Source organism: Fusarium coffeatum (genome assembly GCF_003316985.1).
Source record: "Fusarium coffeatum strain FIESC_28 chromosome Unknown BRIP53273_contig_346, whole genome shotgun sequence".
Taxonomy (NCBI): domain Eukaryota; kingdom Fungi; phylum Ascomycota; class Sordariomycetes; order Hypocreales; family Nectriaceae; genus Fusarium; species Fusarium coffeatum.
The window spans coordinates 84,960-100,509 of record NW_022158135.1 but is presented as its reverse complement, the minus strand read 5'-3'; the positions used below and the strand labels follow the sequence as shown (position 1 = coordinate 100,509).

General features: G+C 49.0%; 6 protein-coding genes across 6 annotated transcripts; 3 read left to right on the top strand and 3 right to left on the bottom strand.

Annotated features, from left to right (window-relative positions):
* Window positions 1-285: 285 nt before the first annotated feature.
* Window positions 286-1,782, top strand: FIESC28_10964 (uncharacterized protein; the record flags this gene model as incomplete). Its single annotated transcript, XM_031165094.1, has 4 exons — window positions 286-511; window positions 588-741; window positions 1,168-1,463; window positions 1,526-1,782. The coding sequence occupies 4 exons, from the start codon at window positions 286-288 to the stop codon at window positions 1,780-1,782; spliced, it is 933 nt and encodes a 310-aa protein (XP_031010877.1).
* Window positions 1,783-2,094: 312 nt separating this feature from the next.
* On the bottom strand, window positions 2,095-3,400 carry FIESC28_10963 (uncharacterized protein; the record flags this gene model as incomplete). The annotated part of the gene is made up of 2 exons (XM_031165093.1): window positions 2,095-3,207; window positions 3,275-3,400. The coding sequence occupies 2 exons, from the start codon at window positions 3,398-3,400 to the stop codon at window positions 2,095-2,097; spliced, it is 1,239 nt and encodes a 412-aa protein (XP_031010876.1).
* An 821-nt stretch (window positions 3,401-4,221) lies between these two features.
* On the top strand, window positions 4,222-5,460 carry FIESC28_10962 (uncharacterized protein; the record flags this gene model as incomplete). Its single annotated transcript, XM_031165092.1, has 1 exon — window positions 4,222-5,460. One exon carries the CDS (start codon window positions 4,222-4,224, stop codon window positions 5,458-5,460), a length of 1,239 nt encoding a protein of 412 aa, XP_031010875.1.
* A 222-nt stretch (window positions 5,461-5,682) lies between these two features.
* Window positions 5,683-6,988, bottom strand: FIESC28_10961 (uncharacterized protein; the record flags this gene model as incomplete). The annotated part of the gene is made up of 5 exons (XM_031165091.1): window positions 5,683-6,065; window positions 6,120-6,187; window positions 6,240-6,616; window positions 6,668-6,772; window positions 6,824-6,988. The coding sequence occupies 5 exons, from the start codon at window positions 6,986-6,988 to the stop codon at window positions 5,683-5,685; spliced, it is 1,098 nt and encodes a 365-aa protein (XP_031010874.1).
* Window positions 6,989-8,735: 1,747 nt separating this feature from the next.
* FIESC28_10960 (uncharacterized protein) lies at window positions 8,736-11,261 on the top strand (the record flags this gene model as incomplete). Its single annotated transcript, XM_031165090.1, has 4 exons — window positions 8,736-8,773; window positions 8,818-9,607; window positions 10,239-10,317; window positions 10,393-11,261. 4 exons carry the CDS (start codon window positions 8,736-8,738, stop codon window positions 11,259-11,261), a joined length of 1,776 nt encoding a protein of 591 aa, XP_031010873.1.
* Window positions 11,262-11,733: 472 nt separating this feature from the next.
* FIESC28_10959 (uncharacterized protein) lies at window positions 11,734-14,621 on the bottom strand (the record flags this gene model as incomplete). The annotated part of the gene is made up of 3 exons (XM_031165089.1): window positions 11,734-13,192; window positions 13,441-13,704; window positions 14,290-14,621. 3 exons carry the CDS (start codon window positions 14,619-14,621, stop codon window positions 11,734-11,736), a joined length of 2,055 nt encoding a protein of 684 aa, XP_031010872.1.
* Window positions 14,622-15,550: the final 929 nt, after the last annotated feature.

The following is a 15,550-nucleotide window of genomic DNA, read 5'->3' as shown; positions in this document are numbered from 1 at the left end:
CAGAGTTTTTTTTTTTTTTGCGCCGGCAAAATGGTGGGGCGCTCCAGGGCGGTGAAGAGTTTGCGACTGACAGGGAAGGTGGTCGTGGGGGGAGCGGGTCTGTGCTTGCCTTAGAAATCAGGTCGTATGTCATTGGACATCCAATTCACTTAGGTTGAGCTTCAAGCTACTCGGATGTACCAAGACGCCGATATCGATTGAGTCCCATTGTCAGCCTTGCGCGCCGTCCCACGCTCCAGTCTAACATCCAATCTTTCAAGTCGACCAAGCTCAATTCAATTCACCATGCCTACCCCCGAGTCCGAGCAGTTTAAGGCCCAGAAGCCTACCGTCGCTCCCACCTTCAACGGCGTCGACTACGATGATACCAAGGCCTTCAAGGCTGCTGAGGATTCCCTCATTCGGGAACAATGGGTCGGCGCTATGATGACCCGACTTGTTGGCGAGGAGCTGAACAAGTGCTATGTCCGTGAGGGTGTCAACCACCTCGAGAACTGCGGCCACCTCCGAGGTTAGTTTGGTCGCATATGGAGCTCTACCGAGATGCCGAAACCTTGCCCTGGATCATAAACTGACAATCATAATAGAGCGATACCTCCAATTGCTTAAGACAAACAAGATCAAGGGCACCAAGTTCTTGCAACAAAACTACGTTGATCAGAAGGAGCAAGACCTCGACCGGGCTGCCAAGGTACACACAAGCGACAAGATCGCCAAGATGAACTTTGACCGATTCTCTTCGTAAGAGAGAAATGTTTCTAGTCATGACTTGGGATGGAAGTGAGCGGGATTTGGTTATCTAAACAGGAGGGACTTTTTAGCCTTGATATCACAACATGATTGTGACCAGCTCGGCTCGCTATAAAAGGTGCACTAATGACCACCTTGGCCTTGTATGACTGTGTATATATCAGGAAGGAATGAAATAAAAAAGAACCCATAAAGAAACTGTCCAATCCCTGCATAGAATATCCATTTGTATAAGTCGTTCGAGCTTGCGCGGGCTTTTGGCGCGAGGCTGACAATTAGAGGTTGTCTGACTTCCCATTGGCTCTCCACATCATGCACCTCCAAAATTTCTCCAGAAACTCGAGCCTCGTCACACTTCGACTCCCGACAACCACCACCGACAATTATCATGTTCTGCACTCGGTGCCTGCGCTCCAGCGCCCTGCGGCGCTCACAGCCTATTCTGCGTCAATTCTCGACAACAACACCTTTCCGATACGCCGAGCCCAAGCTTTCGACCCCAGTTACAGTACCTGGCGAGGCCCCCAAGGATACTCCCGTCCCACGATCACAATGTGTGGCCGGAACTGTCCTTACCGGATTGAACTATACCAAGGCGGGACAGGACCCTGTTGCGAAGCACGACGATGAGTACCCTGAGTGGCTATGGAATTGCTTGGATGTGTTGAAGAGGGACGCTGATGCGGCGGATGAAGGGGCCGGAGACGAATTCTGTACGTTATAGAATACCTGATCCAGGTACTTTTTATGGATAGACCTTACTAACAATCTATAGCAAAATCTAAGAAGCAAAGAAAGCTGGCAGCGAAGCGACAGAAGGCTCACGAAGCCAAGCTATTGGCCGAAGGCAACCTTGAAGCTTTAGCTCCCAAGGTCCCCATCCAGCACCAGTCTATTAACGTCCTCGGAGAGGAGAACAAGGGCGTCGATCACAACGTTGAGGCTGCACAGAAGCGAGAAGAACTTAAGAGGGCGATGCGCAAGGAGAGAAAGGCCAAGATTAAGGAAACTAACTACCTCAAGTCTATGTAAACTTGAATGGCTATCTATAAAATGTACACTATTTGGAGGGGTATGTAACTCTGTACTATATTTTCCAAACATGGTATTGAATACCAAAGAAACCACGTATTCGACATGACCATAACCAGACTTCTTCACTTCCATCCAGCTCATTTCGTGTTTTAATATGATTTAACGATATAATATTTATATTTGGTTGAACGTAATCTAGCATATCCAATCTTTTCAAAACCGCCATGCTACTCATCTAATCATGAAAGGCACAGCTTGATCGACAAACTGTTCAGAGGCGCAAAATTCATTTTTGAAAGTCTTCCATTTTCACAGAGCACTCAGATCCAAAGGAACACTACTTCCTCTTCCTGCCCGATACTTCCTTGTTCCTCCCACAAAATCCCTGGGTTTCGGGAACAGGCCTTCATCTTTCCACTGCCATCTGGGGTCATTGATCACAATTGGTTCACCACTGTGACCAGGTGTTTGCGAAGGCGAGTGGTTTGGACTAGGGGATTTACCCCCGTTGGCTGTCAAAGTAAACATACTGGGGTCCAACATGGAATGGCGAAGGGAGGAACCTCGAGAGCGTGTTGTTGGTGGCGGAGGCGAAGGAGCGCTTGATGGAGGGGGTGGAGGTGCACCACTTGGTGATGCTTGTCCAGCAGCACGAAGAGTAGCCTGCGCAGCAAGAGATGGTGTTGCTCCGGGAGGAGGAGGCGGTGGCGGAGGAGGTACCGAGCCTCGAGATCCTGGGGATTGACTAGGAGGTGGTGGGGCCGCAGAAGGAGGTGGTGGTGGAGGAGCGGCTGGTGCGTTGCTTGAGGGCGGAGGGGGAGGAGGGGCCGAGGGCACCAAGTTCAGAGAAGACGCAGATGGTGGTAGTGACATAGACGAGGGCTTCCGCGATGTTGGCAGTGGAGGAGGCTTCTTCCCTATAGGGGGAGGGGGAGGTTTGCCCCCTAATGGCGTCGTCTTCCTCAAGCCTGCAGCTCCTCCTTGGGGCGGTACTGGAGGTCCTCGTCCGGGGATCGATGGTGCAGCAGCTGAGGGAGGTCTCGGCGGCGCGGATGGAGGCTTGGGCGCGGAGGCAACTTCAGAATCGGATCGATATGAGGAATCGGCATTGGCGCCCGTATCTACACCTCCTCCTCGCTTCTTCAGCTTGGGCATTCCACCCGCGAAAAGTCCACCCAATTGCGGCGCGGGATCGGCAGTTGCTGTTCCTTGGTCGCTGTTGCTTCTTGCTCGATTTCCAGGAACTGATGGTGCCAGGCCGGGAACAGGAGGAGCACCACCGATTTTCGGGACAGGAGGTGCGCCGCCAACAGCAGGGGCGGCGGAGGAGTTGGACTCTTTGACAACTTGCGGCGCTGAACGATCATTGGTGACGGCCTTCTTGAGAGCTTTGCCTTTATGAATATCTGAGAGAAGAGCGCCCTAGTTCAAGCTGTTAGTACCTTTATCTCTCGCGACTGGCGCAAATGCTAGCCATGGAGAGACATACTCTACCAGGTGCTCCTCCTGCTGGTGGTCGCCCGGGAAGACCTCCTGGAGGTGGAGGAGGAGGGGGAGGAGGACCACCCATACCACCAGGCGGCGGTGGAGGGGGTGGAGGAGGTGGAGGAGGCATCGCGAAGGTGGTTTGTGACTCTGAGAGCCTCGGACGTGGTGTCGCTAATTCAGATGTCGTCGGTAGGATGAAGGAGAGCTAGACGGTTCGGGGTCTTCGGACTAAAACAGTGGAGGGTCCAGACCCTGGGTGATATATACGAGAGTCTTACAGCACAACGCAGCCAGGCGAGGCGACAGTGATGAGCAAGACTCGGTTAAAGGATCAGATATAAAGAGGTTGAAGTTGAACCCTGGGAATGCTGAATCAGTTGGAATACCCAAGAGGTAGGAGCCACATCATGTTTCGTCATGGCCAATGGAACGCTTACGCTGCGGGCAGAAGGTGGAAGGCAGCACCGCTACTTCCAGTACAGTGGACCGCTGGGCTGCGCCCCGCTTTGTTCTAGTGCCCAAGTTCCTTGAAGATACAGCTTAAAGAGTCACTGCAACTTGATTCTACGAGGATCCGTGCTGGTAACGCATGACCATTCTATGAGGACTTTTCAGTTCTCATGGATATTCCTTGAGTCTTTAATTGACTCAATGGCCAACACGTGCAGCTGCAGAATCATGGCATGTACTTATCATGTCAGTTAAGCTGTTCTTGTCAACTCTTACTGGGCAGCCTATCAACGTCTGTCACTCACTGACATGTGGGGCCTTCCCGCTCGCGTATCATGAGTTGCGAAATTCAAAGTCGGCTAGGTTCTGAATAGCATCAACGACGACCGAGACGGGGAGAAGTTTTGCTCGAAGGAACGACGCCGGCAATCAGGGAAATATCAAGGATTGCAGTTAGAGACTCACGGGTATCGAAATCTCAAGCCCGAAATATACAAAATGTCTCGAATAGCCCCTCGACAAATCGGCAATGTCTGCCTTCGATGCGCTTTCACACCAGCGCCGACAATTGCCAACCAAGCATTCATCAGCGGAGCCCTTCTAGCCACTGTCCGCCATGGACGAAGGTCAGTAATTAGAGGGACGAGTGCACGATGGGCTGCGACCTCTTCGACGTACCCAGACCTCAACATCCAGGCTGCCGATGCCGAGAAAGTTCCTAGACAATTGACAGACCCGACACAATTGGCCAACATCGTGGAAAGCACAAAGAAGAAGTTTCTTGCGACGGATGGTATTCCGGCGAAGCAATTGACGACTGCAGCTCTTGAGACATGCCTCAAGGCTGCTCAGGCTCTTCAGCCCCAGATTCACAGAGCTGAGGTTAAATCAAGGGCATCAACATCTAAGCTTATGGAATTGGGAGCGGAGCGAACTGGACAAAGACCGAATGCCATGGAAGCGAGCCTTGCCGAAAGTGTCAAGAAGATTTCATACTCGGCGTACTCGATTATCTCGCAGCCCAATGTCGAGATCACACCGGCTTTCCTTGAGCTTTACGTGGCTATTCAATCCTCACTTGGTCGACCTGAATCGCTTCCCGCTGTATTCGAGATGTTTGCCACCAAGAAGAAGCCTGTTGTCAAGAATGGTGTAGTTCAGTATGTGGGATCAAATCCCAACGCTGCCGTCAAGGCTATTGAGAAGGACGTTGCGGACATGGCTTTGCAGACTGCCATTGATGCCAAGCACCTCGACGCAGCACTTGGTATTGTCGAGGCTTCGCTCAGTCTCCCCGCCTTCAAGCGTCAGAAGCTCATCAAGAACGCTACCACTCCCGCCCTCGCCCTCAGTACCCTTCCCTTTGGCATCTTTGGTCTCGCATCCGCATATGCCGCCTACTGGCAGAACACAATGGATGTGTCGACGGCGACAGGTATTGGTATCGCCGGTATTTCCGGATACTTCCTGGTCGTAGGATCGATGGGCATGATTGCCAAGCTGAGTAACAAGGATCAGATGAAGCGTGTGACTTGGGCGCCAGGTACTCCTCTGCGAACCCGATGGTTGAGAGAGGAGGAGCGAGCTGCGATGGATAAGATTGCGTGTGCCTGGGGATTCAAGGAACCTTGGAGGCACGGAGAGGAGTCTGGACCTGAGTGGGAGGGACTCAAGGAGTACATGGGCTACCGCCAGATGATTCTTGATCGTGTTGAATTTATGGAGGGCATGAGCTAGTCTCTGTGTCCCTGCTCTATCTAAGTGTATATCATATCTGTACAAAAGAATTTTTTTCCATGTCCAAGTGCCTTCTCATCATCTATAGTACACGTTTCGCTTCGCTAAGTCCAAATAAATCCCGCTCGTAAGATGTAAAACAATAGACAAAGAAAATAGTGCTGCGTCTAGCAGTATGCATGAACTGACTCCTGGCCAGTAAACACCGAGTCGTGCATGTGATTAGACATTGTTCTCGGGTGTCGTCTCAAACGTAACTTGATACTCAACAATCTTCCTTATCGCACCAACATCACTGGAAAGTGAGGACATGGTAAATGTTCTGTCCGATGAGTCCAGTGTAACTTCGTCACTCTTATCATCGTTGCTCATCACGACGCTTCGCGTGACTCCTTGTACGTTTCTGGGTCCAGTATAAGGGCTCCAGCGTCGGGTTTGACGCTTAGTTGGGCCTGCTGCTTGGGAGACTTCGGGTTGTGAGAGTTCGGATTCGGAAACCCAAAGAGGGAAGCGTTTAGGCATGGGGATGCGGCACATTGGGAGGCATGTGCAGATGATGGCTAGGTTTTGCTCGATGAGAGACCACATGGTGGAACTTATGTTGTCTAATAGTAGTGTTAGTATCGATATTGCATGTGTGTTATAGATGAGTAACTTACAAGTTGTATCGGGAGTTTTGGCTGTGAATGGAAGGGTTGTCATGCGCACGATAGATGTTGCAATAACACTAAACAAGTATTAGTTGACTGTTTCTATATCGAGATTCGAGTGTTACTTACAGACCACCCCCCAAAGTGAGAAGCACAATGAGGCCTCGCTTTTGAGCACAAGACAATTTGCTAGTGCAGATAGGATACATAGGCAGCAGCAATATCAAGACATCTGTGCCAATAGAGTAACCAGCATTGGCGAGCCAGAACTTTTCCAAATCGATGCAAGTAGGGTTCATCGACTTGTCCCAGGCACCGATGACGGGGTTACATTGCAAGATTGATAGAGTGACTGCTGCTATGGTGTAGCAGGTAACAAGGCCAATGAGGGTGAAGCAGCATCTGCGGAACCATCTGTGGACGAAGATGCGGAGGTAGAATAGAAGCATTGAGATCTTGGCCAAGTTCATTGTGAGCTTGTAAAAGATCTGAGAGATATAGAATAGCTGGTATTGTTAGTGATGTGTTTGATGTATGTTTGAGGTTGACTTGCTTACCTTGAGAGCTATCATCTTATTTGTTGTTGTCAACTTTTCAATATGTTGACCGAATCCATAATTACAAGCGACCATTAATAGTGCTTGTACAGCAACAGCACATGACTGATTAATGATTAGTAGAGTTTCTTTGAAACATGCGAGTAAGAGACTTACAAAAGATATTATAACAGTCATGTCATCCCAGCCCAGGCCGGATCTCCTCGTCACACGACTCCAGAATCGAAAGGCTATAAAGAGAGGCGTAACAATAAAGAAAAATACACTTGTAGCAAAGACCTGCAAGGCCTTGCTGTCAGTTGTGTTAAAGTCCAAAGTCATTGTGAAGAAGTATTAGGTATTATAATTGATATGTGACACCCGAGTTTGAGGAACGAGAAAGACATTCGAATACATCACGTAGACTATATAACTTAATGGCAACAAGTAGGGAGACGTATTCTTTAGCCTTCGTTACTTTTTCTCTTTTGGGATTTTCTTCTGACAGAGAGGGTCTACAGGGAAGCAAGGCTGGGTTGGGACGAAATTCTATAAGGTATTCCATCTCTTTGCTTTTTGTGCAGGGGGGCTTTTGTACGGTGTACGATAGATTAACAAGTAATTACCCAGTTTACAGTGACTGAACTGGAGACTTGGGCTCAGCTGAGCGCTGTGATTTAAATATTATATACTATCGGTATGCCCGTGGGCATTATTTGTTTTGCTGCAGAGTTGCAAGCTGATGGATATTTACAATGCATCCAGGTAAGCAAGTGAGCCACGGGCAGTATATTGAGTCCTAGAGAACTGTCACCATGAGATCGTAACCAGGATACTGCAAATCATTCATCCTCTGAACGAATAGAGTTGCACTGCCGGCATTCGAATAAGCCGAGGCTCGTTACTATGGTATCAATTGAGCCTTTCTTTTTCCTCTGCCACTCACTCAATCTTTTCATGCGTAGACTCTGAGCTGTTGTCTTTCTCATTTACACCAATGTATGCAGGAACTGCAGTATCCATTAAACTCGGCCAATCGTGTCTTGCGGATCCTCCAAGTGAGACATCGCTGTTACAGCTGATGACCAGGGTTCGGGAATAAAAAGCAAATACAAGAGCGACAACAGAGCAACTTTGGGTAGCGAGATCGATCGAAATCGGATCAACAAGAAAATAGACTAAAGTCCGGACTCTTTTTTTTTTTGACAGGTTTCCAGGTTTTCGGTTCTTGTCATGATTTAGTTTGGTTTCTGAGGTTGCGTTGAGTTGGTGATCTGCTCGTCATAATTCATTTGGTGGTCCAAGTCAAGATCACCAGATGCATCTTCTCTATAGTATATAGTATATGTTCGCTAAGTTTACTCGATAAAATCAAATATCTGTCACGGAATAACACTCATGAAACAGACACCGAGGAAATTCAAGTTGCAGGAACAATAGTCTCTTGAAACCAAGCCAAGTTGCTGTTGTTTAAAGTGCACCTAGAGTGAGTGAGTAACCATCATCCATCTATTTCGCTGAAGTTGCTCTTTTGAGAAACTCAATGATACCCTCCCCTCTTTCTTCCCCGCTGAGGGTCCCGCAATTCCATCCGGAGCCGCCGATTTGTTTACAGATCTACAGAATCATATAGTAATACATGCTTTTTCTGCGAGGAGAAGAGGATAGAAAGAGGAGTAATTGTCAGATATGTCAAACACGGAACTAGTTGTTACCGATAGATAGAATGATCGACTGTAAACAGCTCTTCATTGCAATCTTTCTTTTGTTCTTGGGATGCCGAGGCAGACTAGGGTAGGTTGTTTGGTTATGGCTTCTTCCTCGTCAGGTCAAACAACTTGATTTTTCTGTTTGTATAGGACATTCTACTTTACGAGTAGAAACGAGATGATTTACTGCAATGAAATGTATACAAACATGCGAACATCGAATACCTGACTAGGTAGTGTCATAGTAGTATTGAAGCGCAGTGCACAGCAGCTGTCAGTTTGTCTGATGGGCTTCTTATTTTCGTACGAACATAGAGCGCAATACATAAAATTTTGAGAATTCCTGAAGCTTCATCTCTTATCATTCAGTATTCATCATCATGGCAGCGGACCTTCGTGTTCCCGTCTGGACTCGAGTGTAAGTCCTCAACCACAATCTTGGTCATCACTAACCATCATCAGCGCCATCGAGACGGGCGAACTCCTGTCCCAACCATCAGACCCAAAATCCGCACCAGCTCGTCATATACACACCTTTACAGGTTACAATCGGGGCCCAGTCAAAGACGTCCAAGAGCCTATGCGACAGTACGACTTTGAGGAGCACTTGAAACTCTACGCTGGCACGCCATGTATCCTCGTCGAGACCCTCATCAAGGATATTCCAAATACGGAGTATTCGGTCTATCTATTCAACCATGTCGATATACCAGACAAGTCCATGGTTAAGATGACAAACCTCCCACACTGGACGGATGAGGACGGCATGCAGAATATCTTCTTTCCTCATCACTTGCCTGCCTCGCAACCTGTCAACCACTATCATGCCGTCGTCGGATCAGGTATTCCCAAGCCAAACACTGCTCAGACTGGGAGTACAACCGTGAATCTCCGTGTCGGGCCCGGCGGTACTCAACGTTTCTGGTATGCCGATAAAGGTGTCTATGAAAATCTCAACAAATTCAAAGAGACAAACTGGAGCGTCCAAGTCGCCTACGGAACCGCAACCTGCATCAAGTTCAGATTCGACATTTCTGGCCGGGCGAACCGACGGCTCATCTTTCAGGCCCAAGAGAACATCGTCGAGGGTCAAGAGCTGGACGATGTGAACTGGCATGATTCCACGCGCGTCATCATCGGACAGCCAAACCACCCGTTCAAGATCTCCATCAACTTCCGCTTCGTCGAAAGCCAGAATTTTGACCCTGAAGCAGAAAGCAAGACCAATGTCGAGATGTTCAGCATGCATTCGGTCAGATTGGACAGGGAGCCTTTTATTTCTTCTGTCAAGGGGAGGACTGTGACTACATACACGTACAGGATCGGACTCTCGCGCAAGTGAGGAACAAAGAGAAGAAACTCTCTGATTCAAAGCTCGTGTTCTGTATGACAGAACCCTAGACGAAAAATAAACAAATGTCTCGTAGCACAACCTCCCAAGTTTGCTTTGCCCTGCCTTTCATTCAGTGACTGAACGACCTGAATAACCCCCAGCGAACCACTGTCGCTAAAAGACTATTACATCCGGACATGTCCTTCCGACCCTGTTTTCCTTTCCTTTATTTACTGTTCCGAACGGAGCGAGCGCTTGTTCTCGTGGTTCCCCTGTTCACTCGAGCACAAGAAAGAACATCCATTCAGACACAGTCCCATGTTCAGCGAAACAATGCCATTATACCACCATCCACGAGAGACCATCATCCGGCCGATACGAATATAAATACTCACTACTTCAGGTCAGACTGATGCTCTTCCCTTCCTTCGCTAAGAAAAACAACACACAAGTACTCCGACTCTGAAGCTCTCTTGTTGAATCAAAACATTCTACATCAGTGGTAACGTAACCTGTACGACAAGATAGCTTCTCGTGATCAATCTCTTAGCTTTTGGTCAACAACTACCGAAAGACATTTGCACGACAGAGCGAGAAACAACACACTCTTTCTAAAAGACCAAGAAAAGGTAAGTATCCCTTTGCCCAGATCATAAGAACTAATAGAGAGATCTAGGTCGACGCTATGGCTCACAGACGTGCAGTCAGTGACGCGCAGGTTCGCGATGCGATGGACGTCGGTACTCGAAGATATGCATCTTCCATTGATGGCACCGCGTACACCCAGGGTTCAGTCTTCCCAGACGACATTCCAGCCGCAGATTCGGATGAGTTGAAGGAAGAGAGTTCTTTCGATTACAGCGACTATGAGCTCGAAGGACCGAGTCCTCACGGGACGTACTACACTCATCGAAACGGCTCTACACAGCCCAGGGCTATATCTTCAAGTCAAGCTGGGCAGTATACTCATGCCGATGGATCTGCGAGACGACCTGGAAGTGAACCTAGAAGTTCTCCCTACCAGCATCAACGAAACTCGTATTCTGGAAACTTCAGTCAGCCAGGTCGCTATGCAACAGGTTATCAGAACCGCAGGACATACTCTGCTTCCCACGGTGGACGAAATCTTCGCCAGACATATCCGTCAGATCACTACGATGAAGCAGGGAACTACATTGGTCCTCCAGCAGTAGACGCCAACTCGAGCGACCTGGTCTCATTCCCACGTCTTCACGAGTCAAATGAGCCCTCACCAGAGCAGACCCAAGAAAACGAGAACGATATTTTGCAGCGACAGACCTCCACGTCTGAGCCTAACAAGCGATCTTTCTCGGAGCAAATCCTTGGTGGTGTACGCAACCTCTTGACTTCAGAATCGAACAAGGATGAGATTCCCCCTCAGCCACCACGCAGTGGCGTCTACCTGTTCTGCCGACACTATCTTATCGAGGAATGTGCTTGTGTTACTGCTCTAGAAGAAGGCGGAGAAGGCGACTACTGCCAGAGATGTTGGCAAGGGCGATGTAACGGACCGAGACCCCCAGGTTCAGTTCCTAGAAGATCTTTATGGTAAGAAGATGGATGGCGTTTTGATATTGTAATGGTTATTAGACAGGAAAGCGATTTGCAAAACGATGGATATATCCAGACAGACGGTTTTCAGGAGATGGACATCTGCTTTTACTACTACTACTTATTAGTCGTACAGAAGAAACATTGTACAATAAATGCGCCCGTTAAAACATCCCAGTGGAACAAAAGAGAGAACGCAAGTGAAGTTTATGCATTGTCATCGGACAACCATCTATTTATCTTTGTTGTATGCAATATACTCGAACACCGTAGAAGAAAATGTTTTTCGTATAATAGCCGGTCTGCAACCAGTGACTTGGGCTTGTGAGAAGAAAAAGAAGAAATGAGTAAAAACAAAAGAACCTAACTCCATCTGCTATGCATGTCTCGTCAACGCCTTGCTTAATCTTAATCACCAGAGATCACATCTCTCAATCCCTTAACCTATATACCCACAGACGAGTAATAATCCCTTAGGATGTCACACGTCTGACCCAGAGAGAAGAAGGCTCAAAGGCCGCCTCTCTTTCAGCACGCTTGTTAGCTCTGTAGAGCTTCAGACCCAGGTCGTGCTCCTCTCTTTGAATCTCTGCCAGCTCCTCCTTGAGCGCCTCCACCTTCTTCTTCTCAATCTCCCGCTTGCGCATAACTTCGGTGCTAGACAAGAGCCTGTCGGTGGGCATTAACTCCGTCATCTGCTTGATGCTCTTGTTGATGTTATGACGTCTGTGGGCTAGGCTGTCAAGTCGAGCACTGAGGTAAGCTACACGGTCATGTGCCGATTGGACCTCTGGTGGTGCAGGTGGCAGTTCCTTGTCCGTGGACATGATAGACTCAGGACGCAGACTCGATCGTGAAGACGTGTTCATTGAGATGACGATTGGCACGTTCGAGGCTCTTCTGAAGTTATCTCCACCTGGGACTGGTCTCCTACGATCCATCACTGAGGGGGTTTGCTTCGGCGTATCTGGTCGCTCTTCTTCGTCAGGCACAACCGGTGTCTTAGCAGCAGCGGTGTTGCAAGTCGTAACGCTGAATCGAGATGGAGGCTGTTCCCAAGGGTCCTCTGGTGTGGATAGTCTTGATGTCTCGATCGAGTTAAGCAGTGGTTTTTCGCCAAGAATTGTGTTCTCGGTCATCGCCGAGTAGACGGAACTTGACCAAGAAGTGTGAGGGTTGTAGGTCGAGGGGGATGGTTTCCTCTTTATGGCCTTGAGCTGATCAGGCACCATATTGGGCGCGAGCATAGAAGGCGCAGCATGCGACATGTTTGGCTGAGACGGCGGCGGGGAGCCAGTGTTTGGAGGGCTAGGATACGGGTGCGAAACAAGTTCAGGTGATGGCGTTTTATAACTCTCGTTGAGCTTCTGTGCGGACCGTGAGGTGAGGAGACGTCGACCCGTTCCAGCATTGTCGCTAGGTGTTTCAGGATTACGACCTCCACCAAGGCCAACCCGTTTACTGACCCTGCGCTGCAGGCTCAAGGGTGCAACGGTAGGATCATCCCGAACTGGGTCAACCATAGGTGCACGTCCGCTCGCTCCATTCCATGGTGGTCGAGTTTCTAGAGGCTCTGGCTTCGCTCTGGCAAACTTTCGGATTCGCTGCCCAAGTGTCGGAGAAGGGTTGCCCGAACTGGTGTGCTGCGGACCAGTGACAATAGTCGTGGATCCGAATGGTTGCTTAGTCCTGTTGGTTGTTGATTGAATATTTTCCCAGGGCTTACTGGCCTCCGCAAGCTGATCGGAGGATCTGGTGGTTCGAAGTGGTGAAGGAAGGCTAGGGCTTGTTGGCTTCTCACGGCGCATAGTAGGTATCTGGCTACTGAGTTGTGCTTGTGCTTGGGTAGGTGTCAATCGACGCTCTCCAAGAAGATCCAGCTGAGATAAGTTGGGAGAGTCATCGATTGGCGAGACATCTTGTGAGTTTGGTCTGCAGGAGAGGCAACGTATTAGCGACCGCAGTCTGAATCGAGATCTTCTCATATTGTACGAAGGCATAGAGCGTGGTAATTGTGGCAAGCAAGAATAAACACAGGAACTGTATTTGATCGTGAGGCTGCGAACCAGGAGTTCTCGTAACTCAAATGTCAAAGCTGACAGTACTCAAAATGAGATTGATATGCAGCGACCAGCGTGCTCAAGAAAAGACATTGATGTAAGAAGGATTTCTGGACTCACCCATATTGCCTGGTATCAAACTCGGGAGAGCTTGGAGGCGAGATCTCAACACCACGACCGTACATGTCTTTGGCAGGTGCCTTGGAGTTAGATGGCTTCAAATATTGCAAGTGGCGGGAGTGACGACTGCTCCTTCTGTCTCCGTCGTCGTTTGTGTAGATGGAAGAGGCAGGACGCCAGGGAGAGTCGTCCTCGCCTTCTAATCGTCGCGGGTTTCGAGGAGGAGCTTTTGTCCGGATATCATCAGATCCGAGGACAGGGGAGCTATAAAGGAAAGAGATAACATGTTAGTCAGGTGCAGGCATGGGGTTGTTGTTGCCTTGTGAGAAAGATCGTGAAGAAACGGAAAGGGCGTAAAAACGGATACGCAAAAGGGTATTAGCGACTATGCCACACCCCAAGTGAGGCATTGCTGGTGAGATGCCTTGGAACCGGCTGAAAAGGTGCATATCAGCTCATCACTTTTTGGGGTTGCTTGCACGGTCGGATCAAACGGTTCAGGTTCGTGAGACTGAAACCCCAAGTTGGCTTGGTATCATGCACTTGGCTGCAGAAATGTCGATCTCGAGCATACATAGTGCATGACGAACGACTCCAGTAATGGCCGATCCTCAACTTTTGGAGGAAGACTGAATGCCCTCGTTCCTTTGTTGCAATTGGTACATGCCCACTAAGCGTGTGGATGCAGGTAACATCGCTGCGCCTAGTCGGCTAAAGTCCAAGGGTCCGCCTGGCGTTGCTGACGATGAGGAACCGCAGTCTTTTGTGTCCAAATCGAACCAAGCCAGTTGTCGTATTGCATAACAAAAGCAAAGAAACAGTATAGAATGAAAGCAAGCTAGTACTTACAGACGTGGTGGACCTGAGATATCTGGTGTTCGAACTGTTTTTCCACGGCGAATTTCGTATCTGAAAGGACCGTTTTGAATGCCAAGTCCGTTAAGTCGGTTCTCGAAGTCGTCGTGAAGATGAGTTTGACTCTCGTAAACGTCGTCGCGTGACTTATTCGAAGTCACAGTTCGATTGCTGTGGGCGCTGGTAGCAGATCGACTCTGGGGCAATCCGTTGGAAGATGAACTTTGTGTCTGTCGAAGGAATGGTCGATTCTTCAATTCTTGTGGTGGCAGCTGATGAAGACTGGGGCCAGTGCCAGTTTTGAAGCTGTCCCACATGGCCGGCATCTTTGCTTTGTCGTGCACTGTCAACCACTGTTGGCACTGACAGTTGGTGTTGGGTGGTCTGACGAGTCCAGTGTTTTGTGCTTATTTTAGTGGTAGTCCTTCAATATCCGTATGCCCTCAGCTTCAGCTCGAGCACGGATTGGGGATGCTGAGCAGTATAAGTGCTGACAGTAGCAGGGGGTCTGATCGTGGCGGAGGCCTTCTAGAAAATGGGGCTGAATGGATGCAACGAAGGTCCGTGTGATTATTGGAAGGGATAAGTATAAAAGAAGAGAGGTCGAGGGATCGTTTACTGGAGGCACGAGTCCAGCTCCAAGCCAAAAGTTGAAGGTTGAGCAAGGAATGAATAGCGCGGACGCACGAGCAAACAAAGCAAGCAAGCAAGGAAGCAAGGAAGCAAACAAAGGAATGTGAACTGGAGAGAAGAAGAGAAGGAGGGAAAAGAGAACCGGGCTCGAGATATGAGAAAAGACAGAGACAAAAAGGCCAACGGGGATATGATTCCTTGTCGACAAGGAATAGGTCGACCTGGGGGTTCATTCATTAATGAAAACCTTCGCAACGGTTGCCGTTGGCTGACGATTGACCAGCAGAGTCCACAGTCCACTGGACTGCTGTTAATTTCAGGCCCAATGCTTGCATCCAGCGCCAACCGATGGCGCCTCTTGTAGAATTAAATGAGACAGGGATGCTGGGGCATACAAGGGACATCCCCAAATTTGTGGTTCTCGACAGCCAACCAGCCGAGTATCATTGGGCTGGTCTTGTGACCAGGTACTATAAAAGAAACAGACCAAATCTTTTGATTCGTGTTTCTTGTGTTTATTTTGTTTTTGGTCTATGGTGGAAAAGTATGGAGGGCGAGGACGATTGTTGGATATACAGGCGCTAAAGACTGTACTCAAGCGCCAAGATGTGGCCACCAGAGT